A 21,096-nucleotide genomic window follows, 5' to 3' on the forward strand; every position below is an offset into this window, starting at 1 on the left:
GGTCAAATTTGTGTTTTTAAGCAGGATGTGCACAGCTCTACGAAAGAACTTGATTCTCCCAGCGTCCCCAAACTATACCAAGCCTTCCCAGTCATGCAGCTGCATCTTAGCCATGGTAGTTTTAATGAATGCCTGTATTATACAGTGTTCACTACATTCACTATTATAAAAGATTTGCTCTCTCCAGCCACTAATTGCAAGGGGAAGAAATGCATTTCTCACTGTATCTAGAAATACTGGGAGTCCGGTTTGAAAGCAGTACCCTCAGCTTCTGCACATGGCATCTCTATTCATGGGAGCATTGTCAACAAACTCAGTTTCTGAAGCACCTAGCTGGGCCTGCATAAATACCCTTCACTGATGCATAGGTTTTAAAGGGACAGCAGCAGTGGTTAAAGTTAGACCATTAGAAATATGCAGGATTTTTAAATCTTAAGCATAAGCTGTTGAGAAGAAAGTAGCAAAATGACTCCTGTTAACTGCTCCACAGGGAAGCCCTTATGTGTAGTACCCCCCTCCCAACTGTGAAGTGTGCTTCCTGGCTGCAGGCATGGAATGTAGCACGGTTCTAAATTTATCTGCTGTTGGTTGTCCTGCTACCCTGAGTGAAACCAAGGGGAAGCACTTTCCTTTTGTAGCTACACAGTAGGGGGAGAGGAGTAGGCGGGTTCACTCTGAGGGCAGAGTTCTTGCAAAACCACAAATTGGATGTCTTAAGTGGAATGTCCACTTAGGCAGGACAGAATATTGGAGCAGACATCCTTCATTTAGATACAGGATGGGGATCTTTGCCTTGAGGGGAGAAGGTAGGTATAAATGCCCCTTTGTCCTTGCATTGGAGAAAGGGTGAGAGGGGGAGGAGTAGAATGAGGTGGAGAAAGGAACAGCCCAGGATGAATTTCAATGAGGAAAGGAAAAAAATCTCACACACTCAGTTAAACCAATATATACATTATGACTTTTATTGAAATGCATGTACAGTAGAATGTCAGAGTTACGAACACCTTTGGAATAGAGGATGTTTGTAACTGAAATGTTCATAACTGAACAAAATGTTGTTCCTTCAAAAGTTTACAACTGAACATTGATTTATTACAGCTTTGAAACTTTACTATGCAGAAGAAAAATGCTGCTTTAATCATCTTAATTTAAATGAAACAAGCACAGAAAGTTTCTGTACCTTGTCAAAATAAAATGTTAAACGTTTCCTTTATTTTTTTAGTCGTTTACATTTAACACAGTGCTGTACAGTATTTATTTATTTTGGTCTCTGCTGTTTGATTGCATACTTCCGGTTCCAAATGAGGTGTGGTGTTGACTGGTCAGTTCGTAATTCTGGTGTTCGTAACTCTAAGGTTCTACTGTAACTGCCTTTCCTCCTGAATTGGACCCACTTTACAGACGTCGGGCCTGATTCTGATCTCACTTATACCCTGTAACACCACTGATTTAAATGTAATTACTCCTGATTTACTCTAGTGTAAATCGGAGAAGAATCAGACTGTATGTGCACAAGACCCATTTCCTTTTGTACTGCAGTGCAGCCGCCTCTTGAGTGGAACGTTAGAAACACTATATGACAGTTTAGGACAAGCTATGAAGAACAGTCTCCCAACTGAAGTTATGAGGGGGAATTTCAAGGAAGTAGAATATAATGGGAGTTGGAATTTGGCTAAGAAACCAGAACAAACATCCCTGCTCTGATGGAAAAAATAATTGGGTCTTATAGTGTCTGTTCCGGTTAAGATGTATTCTGTTTTCCTGAGACAGCCACAAGATGTCAGGAAGAATAAAACCAGAAAATGAAGATACTGAAGAGGGATTTTTTTTTTATTATTTTTTGTTTTTAAGAACAGAGTTTGCATAGTCCATCAGAAGAGCACCCTCTTTGCTGCCTGGTGCCCATTGGAGATATATGACAGTCTTCTCCTCCCACTTACTATTCTGTAATTCCATTGACTTCAGTGACGCTAACTCCTCCTTGCTTGCAGCAGTGGGAGTAAGAGAACTGGGCCCACAGTGTCCCTACCCCTTGGAAGGTTTTGAATATTGACACATTTAATGGTTGAATGAGTGGTTTGAGGGAAGAATTGCTCTGTTGGCCTTGTGTGATGTGCCACAAGCATAAAGACAGCTCAGAAAAGAGAATTTCTGGTTGTATGTCATTCGCCTTCCTCACCAAAGACACCTATAGGTATCGTCAATTTAAAGGTGGGGAGACAGGTCAAGGCCATCCAGCCAGTCAATGGTCTTGGGCCTCAGGGTTTGTTTCCCCACCTGTAAAATATGAACACTGCCTGGATTAGACTCAGAGTTTCTGGACCTGCATGCACCTCCACAGAGCTGATTATGTAACAAATTCAGCATGAGAAGTTTTACACAGGATCCATAGCCCAAAACAGGAACAGAGTTCTACCATCTTTTATAATAGCACTTGTATATTGCTTTTCGTTTGTACCACTACACCTGCTCAGAGAAGTTGCTTCCACCACAGGACAATGCAGATGGAGATTTCAGTCATCTGCACTGTAGTGACTGCAGCACAGCTCATAAGCATCTTAATGGTAGACCTCAATGTGCTTTAAAAAGGAATGTAAGTATCCGTCCCATTTTATAGTTGGGGATGAGACTTGTGATTTGCCCCTGGTCATGCCGCAAATTAGAGAGCTGGGAATTTTAATTTCCTGCTTTCTAGTCCAGTGTTCCAACATATAATGCTTTCTGTGAGTAGCCTTATGGAGCACTACATGCCAGAAGCTGGAGTCACCAGGGTCTCATCTTTATATTGAACTGAAGCTGGGCGCCGACAAGTGTCAAAAATGGCATCACGGGGCTCCATGATTTGTGGGTCTCGGTGACTCCAGAGCCAATGTGCTCAGTTTACAAGTAACAAGAGACGTATTTTTAACTGCGAGCCTGTCAGATTCAGCCTGGGATCTGAGAGTTTGAGCTAGGCTCTTCCCTTCTCATCCCCCCTTCCCCTGCATTGTTGATGTCCTCAGCGAGTCCCTAAACCCTGGTATCACTAAGCCCTGCTCTTCAAAACTTACGAGTCGAGCCCCCACAAGCTGAGACTGGCTCTCAAATCATGAGATTTTTTAAACCTTAACAGCTAGTGGGGTCGCTGCACCCTGGCTTCTGCACCACCAATGGTGAGGCGTCAAGCTCCTCTCCACAGCCAGCACTGGTTTTCCAGGGAGAGCCGGGAGCTGCCCTGGATCTCCTGACTCCAGGCGCTGGGGCTTTACGCAGACCCCTGTGACAGCCAGGCTCAGGCTGTAGGCCCCACCCCTGCGCGCAAAGGGCAGGTGGGGCTGGAGAGGTGACCCCCACCCCTTGGCCTGGGGGCGGGGGGGAAGGGAGGACAGCTCGGCCCCCGCCCTCCCCTGGCTGCGGGACTCCAAGAGCCCGGCTCTGCTGCCCCCGCCCGACCACAGGCTGGAACCGAGTCTTTCAGGGACCGGCCCGTCACGTGATTACGCCTCGCTTTCTCCCCCACCCTCGGTGCGCTTTTTGAGCCCGTGGAGCCTCCGTAGCACCCCCATGGTCATAGAGAGCCGGAGCGTCGGCCCGCCCAAGAGAGAGAGAGAGACCATCTCTATGGTCGCCGGGGAGATGCGGTCGGTCAGTTATGTGCAGCGGGTGGCGCTCGAGTTCAGCGGGAGCCTCTTCCCCCACGCCATATGCCTGGGAGACGCCGATAACGATACGGTACCCAGAGGCGTCGGGGCTTGGAGTCTAAGGCGGAGAGGGTGATGTACAGGGCGCATGCGCGGGAGGGTCGGGCGAGCGCGCGAACAGCTGTGGGAATCGGTCGGAGGAGTGGGCGGGGTCTGGCTCGGTATTTGCATAAGGGGTTCTGCCCGCGGGGGCCGCGTGGTGCGCCCCCTGGTGCTGCCCTGCGCTGGGCACCCTCCCTGCGCTGCGCTGCTCGGTGCTGCCTTCCCTCTGCTGCCCTCCCCCGGCGCCCTCCTTGCGCTGCCTTCCCCTGGGTGCTTGGTGCTGGCTTCCCCCTGGCACCCTCTCTGCACTGCCCTCCCCCTGGCACCTGCTGACTGTGAGAGCTGACACCCTCTTGGCATGAGTGGGGCTGCACTGGTTTACACAGTTCACATTTGGACCATTATTTCCACACCTTTAAGGGTTAGAGACGAGTTCTGGAGTACGAGGTGGCAGCCTCAACACAAATCCTGTGCCGCCCCAGTTTGACCGGGGTCAGACCGCAGCAGTGCAAACCCTTGGTCTGGTCACAGGAACGCCGTTCAAACACTCCTGTTCCTCTCATCTAATATGGAGCAAACAAACCCTACTGCAGTGGGGTACTTTGGTCAGCTGCCACCATGAGGCTCCCTGAGTGAAATTTGTGACCACCAGCCTTGATTATTACAACTCCTATTCAGGAACAAAGCCACTGACCCTGAAAACACTCACTTCGTACAAAATGCAGGAGCTTATCCACTTAGCAACACAGGTCATCGTGAACATGTAATTTGTTTCCCTACTTAAACACAAACTATCTGTTCTAATCAAAACTATAGAAGGCAGTGGCTTCATTTGGCAACTAATGGTCACCGCCCTCTGTGACGGGTTGGATCACAGAAACCCCCTTGGGAGTGCCACCTGATGTGCCAAGACTACATCTGCTCCTGTTTTCCTGTCCTGTCAGCTTAGGACTTCAGTGCCCTGCCTGGTTTGAGCCAGACCCGCTAGCCTGCTGCAAACCCAGACCCAGGTCTGAACCAAATCCCCTAACAGCTGTAGGCTTAACTGAAAGCAATTTGAGAAGTGTTCTTGCCTTTAACACTCAGGTGCCCAACTCCCAATGGGGTCCAAACCCCAAATACATCTGTTTTACCCTGTATAAAGCTTATACAGGGTAAACTCATAAATTGTTTTCCCTCTATAACACTGATAGAGAGGTATGCACAGCTATTTGCCCCCCCTCCAGGTATTAATACATACTCTGGGTTAATTAATAAGTAAAAAGTGATTTTATTAAATACAGAAAGTAGGATTTAAGTGGTTCCAAGTAATAACAGACAGAACAAAGTGAATTACCAAGCAAAATAAAATAAAACACACAAGTATATGTCTAATCAAACTGAATACAGATAAAACCTCACCAGTTCCAGTAAGCTCTCTTTTACAGACTAGTCTCCTTCTAGTCTGGGTCCAGCAATCACTCACACCCCCTGTAGTTACTGTCCTTTGTTCCAGTTTCTTTCAGGTATCCTTGGGGGTGGAGAGGCTCTCTCTCTAGCCAGCTGAAGACAAAATGGAGGGGTCTCCCAGGGGTTTAAATAGACTTTATCTTGTGGGTAGAGACCCCCTCCTCTCTCCTATGCAAAATGGAGTTTTGGAGTCACCTGGGCAAGTCACATGTCCATGCGTGACTGAGTTCCTTACCAGCCAAGCCACATTCCTGGGAAAGCCCAGATGTGGATTGGCGTCTCCAAGTTCATTGTTGGCTTAAGGGCTTCTTGACTGGACACTTACTGAGAATAGTCTTTTCTCAGGAAGCTGACCAACTGCTTCACTAAAACCTACTCAGAATCAAACAAGTACACAGGCAAAATTCATAACTTCGAATACAAAAATGATACATGCATACAAATAGGATTAATAGATTCAGTAGATCATAACCTTTACAGAGATATGTTACATGGCATATGTAGCATAAAACTCATTCTAGTTATGTCATATATACATTCATAAGTATATTTTCATAAAACCTTATGGGGGGCACCGTCACACCCTTTCTAAGCAATAGTTATATTTTGCTCGTGGAAATTATACTGAGCAAATTCCTAGCATAATGCAATACACATAACTGGACGGGGCCAGGAGAGCTTGTAGGGAATGGCCAGCCCCAGGAGATATTTTTGAAATCCCTGCCACTTGGTGTATTCTAGTCCATTCCAAAGGCATAAGTATTATTTGTTTATATTACAGTAGTGCTGATAGGCCCCAACTGAGATCAGAGCTCCTTGGTGCTGAGTGTTGTACATGAGAAAGAGACAGTTCCTGTCTCAAAGAGCTTACACTCTAAACAGAGAGCGGGAGGGGAAACTGAGGCACAAAGCAACAAAGTGACTTGCACAAGGTCACACAGTACATCAGTTGTAGAATCCCGCTCTTCTGAGTCCCACTCCAATACACTGGACAAATGTTTTATAAAGCATTTTTAACAGCTCCAAGGATGTAATCTCTGATGGGGCTTGTCAGGGTTCCCTCCCCACTCTGAACTCTGGGGTACCGATGTGAGGACCAGCATGAAAGACCCCCTAAACTTATTTCTACCAGCTTAAGTTAAAACTCCCCCAAGGCACAAATCCCTTATTGTCCTTGGACGGTATTCGCTGCCACCACCAAGTGAGTTAGACAAAGATTCAAGGAAAAGAACCACCTGGAGTTCCTGTTCCCCAGAGTATTCCCCTGAAGCCCCTTCACCCCCTTTCCTGGGGAGGCTTGAGAATAATATCCTCACCAGTTGGTACAGGTGAGCACAGACCAAATCTCTGGGTTTTTAGGACTCTAAAACCAATCAGATTCTTTAAAAAAAAAACCAGACCTTTATTATAAAGAAAAAAAGTAAAAGAAGCACCTCTGTAAAATCAGGATGGAAGGTATTTTACAGGGTAATCAGATTCAAAACACAGAGGATTCCCCTCTAGGCAAAACTTTAAAGTTACGAAAAACAGGGATAAACTGCCCTCTAAGCATAGGGAAAATTCACAAGCTAAAACAAAAGATACTCTAACACATTTCCTTGCTATTACTTACTATTCCTGTAATTTAGATGTATCATTCAGTAGGAGCTGGATTACTTGCTTGGTCTCTCTCTTTGTCTCCCAAGAGAACACACACAGAGCACAAAAACAAAGCTCCCCCCTTCCCCTCCCCCCCAGATTTGAAAGTATCTTCTTTCCCCATTGGTCCTTCTGGTCAGGTGCCAACTAGGTTAATTGAACTGATTAACCCCTTACAGGTAAGGGGATTCTGCACCTCTGGCCAAGAGGGATTTTATATTACTGCATACATAAAGGTTGTTACCCTTCCCTTTATATTTATGACAGGGCTGATTTAACAATGTCCAGGGAGGGACAGGGAAATCTTCCCTGATAGTTGAATTTGAATAAGGGGCTCCAGGGAACCCCCTTAACCACTACACTATCCGTTGGAATAGAATGTTGTCTTTTATCTTATGTCTCTACTGCTGCTGCTCTTCCCTCCTTCTCCTGTTATCTCTGATCTCCCCTTTTCTCTCTTCTTTTCCATTTTCTGCTTCCTGTTTTGCAGCTTTACATCTGAATTCTGGTTTCTTTTTCCCTCCTGGGGATGATGAGGGTGGGTGTGAATTTCCCATCATTAACATTCTTCCCTTTTCTCCAGCTGAACGAGCTAGTGGTGGGGAACACCAACGGGAAACTCTGCGTGTACAAGAATGACGATAGCAAGCCCTGGGCCGTGCGCTCCTGCCAAGGAATGGTCTGTTGGGGCAGAGTTTGCCACTCCTCTGCGTTCTTTGGAGCCTGTGCTGTTTGTTTGCCTGGAATGCCATGTGGGAATGGAAAGCCTTCAGAGAAGAAGGCATCAGGGCTGGTCCTGAGGCCCTGCACAATTGCATCAGAGACCCTGCTCCCCGCCCCAATCCTGGGCTCTCACACTCTGGGCAAGCAGTACTGTCCAAAGTGCTGAACAGCCACTCAAGAGAAAGTTCTTGTTCCCTCCTCCATCCTCATCCTTTCCCCCGTGTGCAGAGGGTTTTGCCCCCAAGCTCTGCGTGGGAAGGCCAGGTTCTGCCATTGGGCCTGGCCTCACTCCTTTGCCTGAAGGAGTGAGGTTAGACAGGTCCTCAGCCAGAGGGATGCTGACTTTGAGGACGATCCTGAGGGCTGAAGGATCACTAGTGCAGGCTTAGCCCAAAGTATTGATGTATGTTTTCTTTGCTCCTTCTTGGTTTCTGAAGTCCCTCTCTTTTCTTGCAGCTCACCTGCGTTGGCGTTGGGGACGTGTGCAATAGAGGAAAGGTGAGGGCATTTGGCTCCCCCGCAGCAATACTCACACTGGAGGAGGGAGATTGACCTTTGACATGTGCAGTTGTTTGGGGTTGCAGCACGTTTTAAGTGGGGAGGAGAGTCCCCCAGGTTCTTTTGCCGTACAGCTCTTCCCGGGTTCTGAGAGAGCTAGCACTGCTACTGGTTTAAACATTGTCCCTCAATTAATGTCCTGTATGAGCCACAGACCGGCCTGATGAGTAAGCAAACCAACACCTTACTAGGGAAGTGACCTGCCAATGACTAGTGCATCTAACCTGTATGGGCATGTTTGACCCTGGAGTGTCCCACCCGATCCTCATGTGTACTACTTGACTGTGCTGGGCCCTGTGGTGCAGCTGTTGCCTGCCTGCCATTCACTTGTGTGCACTTAAACTGGCCCTTGCAAAGACTGAGATGCAGAGCAGCCCAAGCGCCATTGCAGACTCCAGTCCGTGTAATAAGACAGCTCTTGCTGGGCCATTATCTGGGAGAATTAAACCTGGACCTCTGGATCCCATCATCTAAACTCACGTTCTATGGCTTAAGTGCTATAGCAGCCTCATGAACCATTATACACTAGAGAGAGAGAGTGTCACACTATGTGAGTGTGATGAATAGGAAGGGACTGTGACAGTTGAAGACTTAGGCCTGGTCTGCACTAAAAAGTTAGGTCGACCCAGCTGTGTTGCTTACGGGTGTGAAAAATTCAACCCCCTGAGCGATGTTGTTAAGTTGACCTAAATCTTGGGGAGGTAGATTACCTACACCAATGGGAGAAGCCCTCCTGCCAGCTTAGGTAGCATACACTAGATGCTCTTGTTATACCAATAAAATAAAAACCAGCAAGATCTTATTGAAGGGAAAAAGACAAAATACCACATTTATTGTGAATACAGAAAGAATCATAGTAAGCAGTTAATCATAGCTATAACATTCCATTCAATCTCATATTTATTCACACATTCATTCATACAAACACACACACAGGTTCTGCAAAGTTGTTATCATAGTTACCAGCCTTAGAGTTGCTCATGCCAAGCCACTGGCCAGGTGGCCTGGACATGAGGAGGGAGCAGGGCCTTGTCAGTTGCTCATCTGATGCTCCTGGAAGTTGGTTTGCAGAATCAGACCCCAAAGTTCTCACTTTTTAGAGTCTGTTTTTATAGGAATTTCTTCCTATGCCAGTCTATGGGAATTGCTTCATCATGCTGTTGCTGAATCAATCAGCAGAGAGCACATTCCTGACGGCTCCGTGCTGCTAGATGTTATCTTGTTCTTTGGTTCTCCCATTCTTGAGGCTGTTGGGTGGATTCTAGTCTGCTGTCCGGGGATCCTTTGGTTATTTCCACTTGACGCCTTCTTCAGCCGATGGACACTGGATTCTTAGGCTGGCACCTCCCTGATCATTCGGTTATTATCCACACCAAGGATCCTTCCACATACATCCTCTCTCTCTATTTTAATCACAATTGTTAATACAACAAAAGGGCGGGGATGCTGGGTTGTTACAGAGTATTGCTTTGAGTCTCTCTCTGTGAATTGCTTCGAGAACAGACTCTGTCTTAGAATGTACTAACGCAATTAGCAACTTGCAAGTTTCACACAGAGAGGGAGCGAAACAGTACCAAAAACCAAGAGACCTCTTAATTAGTAATACCCTGGAATTTAAACTATGGGGAATCAAACTCATTTGTGATTTTAATACAGAACTTCTGTAATATGATCCACCACTCTAGCGGTGCCACTGCTCTAGCGTTTCAAGTGCAGGCAAGCCCTTGGTCTGGCAAAGGTGACCAAGACGGTTGGATGCTTTGGCTCTGCTGCACTGCTCTGTTCTTTCCAGACATCTCTCTGTGAGTGCGAGCTGGCTCTGGCGCAGTAGCCCTGCACTGACCACACCTAGCCAAACACTAACAATTGGCCCTGCAGACAGAGCTCGCAGTGTAGTCACAGTTCATCTTGATGGCCCTGCCCTTGCCCCCATGGGGGACTGTTGCAGGCAATCTCACCACCTCTTCTATTGATTCAAGGACTCCCCTCTCCTCTCAGAATCTGGTGGTTGCCGTGAGTGCCGAGGGCTGGTTTCATCTGTTTGACCTGACTCCTCCACCCTCAAAGCATCCAGATGCGTCTGGCCACCATGAACCCCCACTGGCAGATGAGCAGAAGCCGGTGTTCAAGCAGCACATTCCTGCCAACACCAAGGTCATGCTGATCAACGACATTGGTGAGTATGTGGGATAGAAGGGGGCAGAGCAGGAGCTCAAGCACATGGCGATGGTAAGAGTAGAACAGGTGCAAGGGGCTCAGCAGGGCAGTGCATGTACCAGGACATGAGGGAAGCAGGAACCCAACCCATCTTAGCCCTAGAAGAGAGGAGAGAAGATCTTGGGGCTTTTGGGGTGCTGCAGTTCATGAGCTGTTGGGGAGCTAGGAGGTCTGAGATTTTTCTAAGGTGCCCTTCACTGTGGTATCTGAGCCCGAAGGATCTTTGGGATCATGGTACAGCGGACGCTTGTGTGACTCTGTGCTAAGTGTGCCTGCAGGCAGTGGGACTGTGATGCCTTGATGGAAGCCATTGTTGTCTCCCTGTGTCCCCTGCAGATGGAGATGGGAAGTTCGAGCTGGTGGTGGGTTACACGGACCGTGTGGTGCGAGCCTTCCGCTGGGAGGACCTGTCTGAGAGCTCCGACCACATCACCGGCCAGCTGGTGCTGCTGAAGAAGTGGCTGCTGGAGGGGCAGGTAGGAAGCAGGGTGCCCTAGATGGAGGTATGTTGAGTATGGACTTCAGGAGCTAGGTCTCCCAAAGAGCAGAGCCCTCCAAAGGAAGAGGAGCCAAGCCCCAGTCTTCTGAACAAAAGATCAGCAATGGGTGCGTCAGGAGTGAATTTCCCCCCCAGGGTTTGTGCGGTGTGTGCAGGGCAGCTGACAAGTGCAGGTGATTGGGTGTCCAGTCAGCTGCTTTAACCTTGCTCTGCTCTCCCTGAATCTAAGGTTGCCAACCCTCCAGGATTGTCCTGGAGTCTTTAATTAAAGATTATGTCATGTGATGAAACCTCCAGGAATACAGCCAACCAAAACTGGCAACCCACTATAGTGTTTCCATTCTCTTTTGGGGAAAAAGGATTGTGTCTCCCAACATGGGACTGGACATGTCATCTCCTTTGTTGAACTCAGTTCAATGCCTGTCGACTTTCTGGCAGAAACCTGCTTTTCCAGAGAGCCTGTTGCCTTGGGGGTGATTGGGGACACACTCTCTCTCTCACACTCACGCAAACACACACACTCTCTCCCTCTCTCCCTCCCTTTGGGAAGTGTACAGTCCTTCCACTCACAATCCTGCTTACTGTTCCTGGGCTGGTGCAGGTGGACAGCCTCTCTGTGAACCCGGGCCCTGATGGTGCCCCCGAGATGATGGTGTCCCAGCCGGGCTGTGGGTACGCTATCCTGCTCTGCACCTGGAAGCCGGACCAGCAGCCCCTAGCAGAGGGAGGAGACAGCTCTGCAACCAGCAGGTGGGCGTTAGGATCCAATGGGACAGACAGAGGTGCAGTTTTACAGACCTGCCACAAGGAGGCATGGTTGCACCACATTCTGATTGATGATTACACTCCATCTGCCCCCTTTACTTTGCATCCTCCTTCACTGCCTGCCCTCCTACTCCTACCCCTGTTCTGGGAGCATCCACGTGCTGTAAGCCCATCTATCTTCACCCCCAAAACCCTGGTGCTTGAGTGCTCCCTGCTTTGCTCTGCTATGGACTGAACGCTCTGGCTCTGCTCCCTGCATCATGCGTTTGCGTGCCGGGCAAGGAGGTTCCACTGGGGTGTGGAGGAAATGGCTTGCAAGATCCAAAAGTAGTTGGGGAAGCTTGGGTGCTGAGTTGACGGAAGTGGATGGAAGCCAAGTGAATGCCAAGATAAGGGGAGGGAGGCTCATTGGGGGCCTGATCAGTGGGAGGGGGAGCCAGTAGGAAGCCCAGTCAGCCCTCTGAATCTACAGCCCCAAGGTGGGACTTTTCTCTTGTGGTTTTTATTGTTGTTGTCCATGCTCCCAGAGGTGTCAAAAGGAAGCTTTATAAATTGAATCCTGGGAGTTAAACAGAAAAGCCCCATTCGTTCATCCAGTCTGTCTCCTTGGGACCAGGGCAGGCTTGTTCCCTCCAGAACCTTCTTGTGTCCTACCTAGCCAATTTCCCAAGTGAATAAAAGGCCGCCTTATAATATAATCATTTCTCTGCTGTTCTGGGCCTCAGGCCTAGTCCCTGCCAGTGGCACACAATAGTCTAGTCTCCTGACGGCTGAAAGACTTTGGCCTCATTTCGATTGTTAGGTTTAGAGTGCAGATGCTGGGTGGTGTTGGTGACCCGGGATACACAAGAGGTCAGACGAGATGAACTGGTGGTCTCTTCTGGCCTTAAACTCTCTGACTCTATAGCGAGGGTGACTCTCAGGATCTTTCCTTTCCTTGTCTGAAAACTGGTATTCCCTTGGCTTTTCTGCTGTCTCTCAGCACCTTCTCAGGTGTCTAATTTTTTCCGCCAATATCATAGAATCATAGAAGATTAGGGTTGGAAGAGACCTCAGGAGGTCATCTAGTCCCACCCCCTGCTCAAAGCAGGACCAATCCCCAACTAAATCATCCCAGCCAGGGCTTTGTCAAGACGGGCCTTAAAAACTTCTAAGGATGGAGATTCCGCCACCTCCCGAGGTAACCCGTTCCAGTGCTTTCCTAATATCCAACCTAGACCTCCCCCACTGCAACTTGAGACCATTGCTCCTGGTTCTGTCATCTGCCACCACTGAGAACAGCCGAGCTCCATCCTCTTTGGAACCCCCCTTCAGGTAGTTGAAGGCTGCTATCAAATCCCCCCTCACTCTTTTCTTCTGCAGACTAAATAACCCTAGTTCCGTCAGCCTCTCCTCGTAAGTCATGTACCCCAGCCCCCTAATCATTTTCATTGCCTTCCGCTGAACTCTCTCCAGTTTGTCCAATATAACTGTGAGTGGTTCAGAAAGGCTCTTAGTTAATTCCTTCCCTCCCCATGATGCACGTATGCACTCAGATTTGTCACATAGGCCCTTCCCAGGTATTTATCAGCAAATAAATACAGTCAGGTAGTTGAAAACCCTGTGCTTTCTTAGTGACTGAAACATCCCCTCAATGGACTGATCTCCCCTGCCCATCTGCCCTGCTGGGACAGGAGGCAGTCTCCAGAAATCAGTGTGTGTAAAAATTCCTGCCCTGGGATTCAAGGTCAGTGACTAGGGAGCCGCTCCGGGATTCTCTCTGGCTGGAATCCCTAACCCTTTCCCCTCTTATCTCTCCCTTCTTTCTAGGGAGGCCCCAGTTCGGGATGTTATCCTTCACCAGACGTCTGGCAGGATTCATAACAAGAACGTTTCCACTCATCTAATTGGCAGCATTGGCCGAGGTAAGAGGCAGAGCCTGCAGCAGTGCACAGGGCTGAGACCATAGACTTCCAGCTATTGATTCTGTTGGATTCTGTTAGAGGATGGGGATGTCACATAACTAAATAAATAAATCCAGGAGCAAATCAGATTCCTGGAAGTGAATACCTAGCAGGTGGCCACAAAATTGGAGGGAAGCCTGGTCCACACTAGCCAGCTCCCAAATTACAGACTGGCCCCAGGACGTTACGATAGCTGAACAGTTTGCATTAGACCAGGGGTGGGCAAACTATGGCCGTGGGCTGGATCCGACCCGCCAGCTGTTTTAATCTGGTCCTTGAGCTCCCACTGGGGAGCGGGGTCTGGGGCTTGCTCTGCTTCGGCGCTCCAGATGGGGAGCAGGGTTGGAGGCCATTCCACGTGGCTCCTAGAAGCGGCGGCATGGCCCCGCTTTGGCTCCTACGCATAGGGGCAGCCAGGGGGCTCCACTCTGCATGCTGCCCCTGCCCCAAGTGCCACCCCCGCAGCTCCCATTAGCCAGGAACCACAGCCAATGGGAGCTACAGGGGTGGTGCCTGTGAACAGGGCAGTGTGCAGAGCCACCTGGCTGCATCTCCTCATAGGAGCCAGAGAAGGGACATGCCACTGCTTCCAGGAGCCGCCTGAGGTAAGTACCGCTTGGAGCCTGCACCCCTGAGCCCCTCCCCACGCCTGAACCCCCTGCCCCAGCCCTGATCCCCCTCTTGCCCTCTGAACCCCTCGATCCCAGCCCGGCACACCCGCCTACACCCCAAACTCCTAATTCACAGCCCCACCCTAGAGCCCACACCCCCAGCCAGAGCCCTCAGCCCCCCCTGCACCCCACTCCCCAGCCTGGAGCCCCCTCCTGCACCCTGAACTCCTCATTTCTTGTCCCACCCCAGAGCTCACATCCCCATCCAGAGCCCTCACCCCCTCCCGAACCGCAACCCCAATTTTGTGAGCATTTGTGGCCCGCCGTACAATTTCTATTCCCAGATGTGGCCCTTGGGGCAAAAAGTTTGCCCACCCCTGCATTAGACTCTTCTGTAGCCCCCATGCCCTGCCCTTTGCAGCTTCCTCCACTGGAGCCGCTCCCATCTCCCACCCAGTATAGCTTACTCCCATGCTAACATCGTCCTTGATCCCTGCTTTTGTGCAGCTGTCGCTCGTGCTCCCTGCTGCTCAGCCTGTGCCACCCTCGTGCCTTCACGTCAGCAGCTTCAATCCTGTCCACTGAGTCTGTTCATCTGCCACCCTCATTCTGCCGCACACATTCCCTCCTAGCAGCCCCTGTCCTACACCTCTGCCCAACTGTAGCCCACTTTTCCCTTACCCTGCGCAGCCCCAGTCCCATCCTGGGCAGTGTCCATGCTCCAGTCCTTGCGCAGTTGCACCTCCCATTTTGGTCTGTGTAGCCACCGTGTCCAACCTCTGGACAGCTGCAGGCTCCTCTTACCCCCTTCTGTGTAACCATCCCTCACACACAGCCACCGGCTCTCCTCTAGCTGCACGCACCTTCCTGCGTGCTCTGTGGGTTGGTCCTTGGCTCCCTCTCCTAGACTCCAGCCTAGCAGAGCTGCTGTAGACTCCCTCCTTCATGGGGGCCGTGCTCAAGGAGGCATGAATTGTCAGGGCAAGTCACATTCTCTTTTTCTCTACTGCTGCGCTTGCCCTGTGCGGGAGGGAGAGGGTTAACCCCAACCATGCTGTCTGAGGAAGGTGTGGGGTGCTTTGCGGAGCTGGAGCAGTGAGGGGTGCCTGCATCCTCAGCATCAAATCCTCCCTGATCTCAGCACGCAGGGCTCCCCTTCGGCCTGTCACGTTTTCAGCATCTCAAACACTGCTCCAAGTACTGGGAGCACCAGGACGTGAAATCAGTTATTTCACTGCATGCAAAGCCCCGGACCTTGTACTGATTGGTGGAGCCTGCTGGCAAAGGGAGACGTGCAGAACAAGGGGAGACAAGGATCCCTGGTGTCAGAGCAGTGCCAACTGCTAGGGGCTAAGGACCTACATTTTGTAAAGGGGCTTCAGGAAGTGGTTTCTGTCAGTACACATCTCGGCGTCCAGCCCTACCTGGCTTTCAGTATCACTTTACAAACCCTGATGTGACTGTACATGAGAATGTTGCTTATTTGACATGAGCTGTTACCCAAAAGAGAGTCTTGTCTCCCTGCTGGGGTGTGTGTAGTTAGCTAACACCCCCCTGCCCCCAGGCTGGCCAGCAAAGGTGCTGCAGTTCAGTGTCCCAGTCTCCCACAGTGAAGTTGTGTTCCTGCATAGTTACCTGGTGGCTGAGAGAAGGGGGAGCTACATATCAGCACTGGCTGGCTCTCGGGAAGCTACATATCAGCATGTAATCTGTGCAGTCCCCCAGTCAACTGGACCCTGCTTATCCTGTCACTGTCTTTTCAATGACAACTTGGTTTTTGGATATAAGTACTAGACACCCAGACAAAACAGCGTTGTGCCAGGCTGGGAGAACCACAAAGCAACGCTGTCTAGAAGCAGAGAGCTGGGTGCACCAAAGTTGCTCCTTGTGTCAGTAGCGGCTTCTCTGTAAAGTGGGTGTTAAACCTCAATCACTAGGCAATTGCGCACCCTTCTAGGGTGATTCTCCCCATGCGCACAGTAGGTGGCTTAGCAGTTACACCGGTTGGATCTGTAAGACAAGATGTGAGCTGCAGAAGGAAAGTGGCTGAGTCAAAATGGGCATCCTTAGCAAACTGCCCCGCACTTCCTCTCCAGCTGGGTGGCTGGGTAAAGATAGTGTAAGTGGCTGGTGTGATCCCAACAGCAGAGCTGGTCTCCAAGGGAACATCTACATAGCAAAAAAACCCCACGGGAGCGCGGCTTAGAGCCCAGGTCAGCTGACTCGGGCTAACGCTATGGCGTAAAAATAGATGGTTTCAGAGCCAGGCTCCATCCCGAGACCGAACATCTACACATCTATTTGTAGCCCCGTAGTGCAAACCCTGCAAGCCCGAGTCCGTTGATCCAGGCTCTGAGACTTGCTCCTGCAGATCTTTTTTCGCTGAGTAGATGTATCCCAAGGGACCCCACTCAGTTACAGTATTTAACAGTGCCAGTCTCCATGGTTAGATTCCCTGGAGAGACATATGCCCCTTTCATGCCACCCTCCTGGCATTGCCTTTTAAAAATAAAAGCATTGCCCAGCCTGCGGACGATGGGAATGGTGCTGTGTTTGCCTTTGTGTATCATGGCACTCAGTTACATGGGCACAGTATGTGAAAGTCACTGAGTAGCTGTGTCCAACCAGCCAATCAGCTGGTAAAGTGGGGCTCCCAAGCATCCAGCCAGTGCTTGTCAGGAGGGAGCAAGGCTGCTTTGCAGAGTGTTGCCCTACTGCAGACTTGGGGGGAACTTGGCAGTGGCGTGGGACTGAGAGCTTTTCCGGAGAGACAGCGTTCCTCTGCAGATTTGCTCAACGTTTGCCTTTGGGAGTGCTTTGTGCTCACTTTCCCATACAGCCAGCTGATCCTGTTCCACCTTGTGGCCTTCCCCACATGCCCCCAGCCGCAGCACCAGGCTGCATTCAAGGGCAAGGACAGGGGGGAGGGGACGTATATTTGCAAGGCCTCTCCTGCTCCCCAGCGGAGCTGCTGCCTGCACTTGTGCATTTCTGGAGAAACAAGGGAGTGTAAAAGAGGCGATTAAACCACAGGCACCCATGGACCTGTAGCTGCAGCTCACATTACATGGGGAATCCTAGGATCAGTGAGCAAAACCAGCCAGTCCCACTCCCACTTACATGTAAACTAGCTGTTTAAAATTCATTGCTTTGTAATAGCCAGGGATGCCCTACAAGGGAAGGAAAGAGATAAAGAAAATAGGATAGTAACAAGATGGTGAAAGTGTGGTAAATAACCATTATGCAAAGTTTGAAGGCTGGGCAGAAATGTCTCCTAACATCTCAGGCTAGATACCTTCAGGCCCTCCTGCAACACCAGTGCTATTCCACCTCCCAGTCTCTGTCCAAAGTCTGCCACATGTGTGGGTTGGCGATGGTATTGTGGAGCAACATTCAATAGTCCTTATTTACACAACGTCAGTGAGAGCAGAGTCAGACTCACTGTTGTTAGCTTGATGCAGGCCCTTTAACTAAGGGGCAATCTCCAGCTCAAGTTGTTAAGTCACAATTCTGGGGAGAAGTGGGGAGACAGTCAAGCGGGGCTCTTTGGGCGCTGACCACCCTCAGCCTCCCCTCTGTGGGCTTTGGGTAGCAACTCCAGCTGAAGGGGGTGGACCATGTTAAAGGTTCCTCTTGAAACTGCCGCTGTCACAGAGCCCTTGAGAGGGAGACAGGCCAGGAGGGAAGGTCTCCCTCCTTGGCGGGGGGGGGGGGTAGGGGGAGAAGAGATGCCAATCCAGGCTTCTCTGGGCCTTGTGATCAGTGGCTAGGAGTGGGCAGGACTGTGTGTAATAGCAGATCAAAATACTGGCCAAGCCCAGGGAGAGGAATCAGAAAGGGGGGATGCAAAAGGCCAGAAACTGCAACAAGGACCCTCAGCTTGGGAGGGTAGATTCACTGAACCCCTTCCTTTCCCCTTCACCCTCTGTGGTGTTTTCAGCTGGTCCTCCCCCTCCAAAGAGTCAGAGGAGATTGTACCACAGTGACCCATCCCTCCAGGAGAGCAGGGGAAGCAGATTCCTCTAGCTTGTCACACCCTGCCTGACCACAGCCCTGGTGCTCCATATAGAGGGGGAGAAGGCGATCGGGATGGTGGGCCGACGGTGAGAGATTAGGGAGGCTACAGCCAAATGTTGCTGCTGAGATCTGGGCTAGACAGCGGCATGAATGACATGTGCTTCTGTTCTGTGTCTGCAGGCTGCACTAAAGCGGATGCTGGCTCGGGCCTCTTTGCCCTCTGCACTCTGGACGGTAAGCCCCACTGCTGCCCTTGGATCAAGGGAAGAGGAAAGAAGGGATTGCCAGGGTGTAGCAGAGGCCAGGGCTGCCCGGGGGGTAAAGTAGGGCAATTTGCCCCGGGCCCTGAGCCCCGCAGACGGCGGGGGCAATTTCGGCGGCAATTTGGCGGCAGATCTTTCAGTCCCTCTCTTCCTCGTTGGGGGCACTTCAGCAGCAGCTCAATTGCTCTGCTTCAGTCTTCTGTGGCAATTCGGCAGCTGGTCCTCCTGCCCTCTTCTTTTTTGGGTTTTTCTTTTTTTATTTTCCTTCGCCGCTTGGGGCAGTAAAACTAGCTTTTTTTTGTGGAAGGGGCCCTGGAAATTGCTTTGCCCCAGCCCCCCTGAATCCTCTGGGCAGCACTGGCTGAGGCCTGTTACCACTCCAGAGCAGAAGCATGGGGGTAGTTCTAAGGGCACACCGGAGGCTCAGTGCTACTGGATTTGGGATGGGATGGAATCAGGCCTCTGAAGTACCCTTAGAGCAGTGATATTCAGACTGAGCCTCGGGAGCCGCAAGTGGCTCATGTGTCTCCTGTATGATTTAATTATTAACCAATCAGGATGCTTTTATGATGTTATTAACCAATTAAGTTATCAACTTGCGCAAAGTTATTGACTTATTTGCTGTGAGAATAATATACGCTAAATATTTCCCCGTCATACTGTTCAAATATGAAAAGTCCTATAGTAAGTGATACAATGAATTCACACTACTCTGGCTGTTTTGGGTAATATTGATCACTACTTTGGCTCGTGAACCACTGAGGTCTGAGTAGCACTGCCTTCGAGACATGCAGGAGGATTTGGCCGTCGAGGCTGTTGCGCTGGCATTATTCCTTGTCCTCATCTCAAATACATGCTTTCATGTGAGTATGTTATGGGGAGAGGGCTAAAGGTCCCCACCCCTCCCTGCACAGGCCTTTGCTCTTGTGCCCACAGGAGCTGAGAGAAGAGGCATCACCAGAGAGCCAAGCTCTGATTCAGCCAGGTGTGTGAGCACAAGGCCAACTCTAAGCACGTGAGCAGTCCCATTGAAGCTAGGCATGTGCTCCAGTTTCTTGCTGAATCAAGGCCTTGCTCCAGGGGTTTGTTCTCTACAGGGAAACGGAAATGTTTTTTCTCAATGAATTATTCCTAGCAGTCGTCTGCACTTCGCTAGTGGGCACCTTGCGTCCATGGGTTTCAAAGCACCTTATAAAGATTAATTGCTGAAGCCACGCAAAGCTGCCGAGGGAGGGAAGTATTAAATCCACTTCACAAATAGACAAACTGCGCTCTGGAGAGGGCAGGTGACTTGCCTAAAATCAAACAGCAGGTTCTTAGGAGAGGTGAGACTAAGAACCCAGATATCCCCTGACTCCCAATCCACTGCTCTAACACTCCCTGTGTGAGACGCCAACATTAACAGAATTTAATGGTCAGGATCACCAATGTTGTTAGATGTTCGGCTGCATGTGTGTGTTTTCCCTGTGTGCTGTCCCAGCCCTGCACAGACAGCTGGCGCAGCAGATCTCAAGCGAACTGCTCAATGACCACAAGATCCATTAAGGTACGAAGGCACCCAGCCAGGTTTATTGTCGACGAAGCAAAGTAATAGTACCTGGCAGACTCTATGAGGATACTAAAACACGTATGCCCATGACAATGGACGCAGCTCAGTCAGTGGCGGGACTTTCCACTGCCCCCTAGGCTGGCCAAAGACACTCCTTTTGAGACACCATTTTATATATCCGTATAAACAAGTTACATATTGCCCCTTTAACATAGTTAGTTGATACCCTCTGACGTAGCCAGTTACCAACCATCACCTTATACATTTCTATTTATTACACTGTTATCCTGACCTTATATTTAGGAGGGGTCAATGTGTTCCTGTTATTTTTGGGGAATGTTTTTGTACCATCATTGATATTGGGATGTTCTGGTACCACTTTTTTGGACTGCGTTTCATGAGCACTCTGTGCCTAGCACTGTTTAGGAATGTTTTTGCAATAGCCGCCCTGTTCTGGCCAGGTTATGTGAGCTTGCAAGCAGGCAGCGCCTGTCATTTGCTGACAGCCTGACTTCTGCTAACTTTGCTTTATATCAGCAAAGCTTGCCCGCTACTTTAGCTCAGGCCTCATACCAGGCCTCTCATACACGGGCTTATATTTTAGGCTCTCTTCTACTACATTGGCATACTTCCAAGTCCATTTGCGCACTAAGCTGAAATGCCATACAAATAATGCCATCTCTGAAAGCCTCTGGAAAAGAGCAGGGAGGCATGTTCCTGACACTCTTTGCAGTGGTTGGGTTGCTGCCAAAAGCAGCAAGGTAAATGAAGTCGTGGCAGAGGCAGTGGTGTGTAGTGGACTGAGCATGGGCCTGGGAGCCAGGTTTCCCTTGTCATGTCCCCTGTGATAAAGAAGAGACAGGATTCAGGTGTGATAAATAGAAAGGGAGGGGATTCTGTATTGAAGCTTTTGGATACAGACAGGATCCTGTGATTCTCGCTGGCTCTTTAGGCAGTTCACCAGTCTGGGAGCTAAAGTCACTGTGCAGGGTCTCCCTAAATCCTGGCCGAGCCCAGCAGTCATGGAAGAGACGTGCTGACTATGCTATGGTCCTGAGTTCTAATCCTGGCTTTACTACTGACTTGTGTGGCCTTGGGCAACTCCCTTAACCTCCCTCAGACTCAGTGTCCCCCTCTGTAAA

The 21,096-nt window shown here is 49.9% G+C and overlaps 1 protein-coding gene across 5 annotated transcripts in view; it reads left to right on the top strand.

Annotated features, from left to right (window-relative positions):
• Positions 1 to 3,483: 3,483 nt before the first annotated feature.
• ITFG2 (integrin alpha FG-GAP repeat containing 2) overlaps positions 3,484 to 21,096 on the top strand; it is an 83,719-nt gene continuing 66,106 nt past the window's right edge. For 2 of the 5 annotated variants that reach the window (XM_073314001.1, XM_073314019.1), the window contains exons 1-8: positions 3,484 to 3,711; positions 7,393 to 7,488; positions 7,989 to 8,030; positions 10,089 to 10,266; positions 10,644 to 10,783; positions 11,408 to 11,556; positions 13,381 to 13,475; positions 18,323 to 18,376. In XM_073314001.1, the coding sequence (XP_073170102.1) occupies positions 3,544 to 3,711; positions 7,393 to 7,488; positions 7,989 to 8,030; positions 10,089 to 10,266; positions 10,644 to 10,783; positions 11,408 to 11,556; positions 13,381 to 13,475; positions 18,323 to 18,376 (922 nt within the window). In that variant the 5' untranslated portion in view covers positions 3,484 to 3,543. Of the gene's footprint in view, positions 3,712 to 7,392; positions 7,489 to 7,988; positions 8,031 to 10,069; positions 10,267 to 10,643; positions 10,784 to 11,407; positions 11,557 to 13,380; positions 13,476 to 18,322; positions 18,377 to 21,096 lie in introns of all 5 variants that reach the window. The other 3 variants (XM_073314011.1, XM_073314037.1, XM_073314028.1) reach the window with 3 other exon arrangements.

Source organism: Lepidochelys kempii, chromosome 1 (genome assembly GCF_965140265.1).
Source record: "Lepidochelys kempii isolate rLepKem1 chromosome 1, rLepKem1.hap2, whole genome shotgun sequence".
Taxonomy (NCBI): domain Eukaryota; kingdom Metazoa; phylum Chordata; order Testudines; family Cheloniidae; genus Lepidochelys; species Lepidochelys kempii.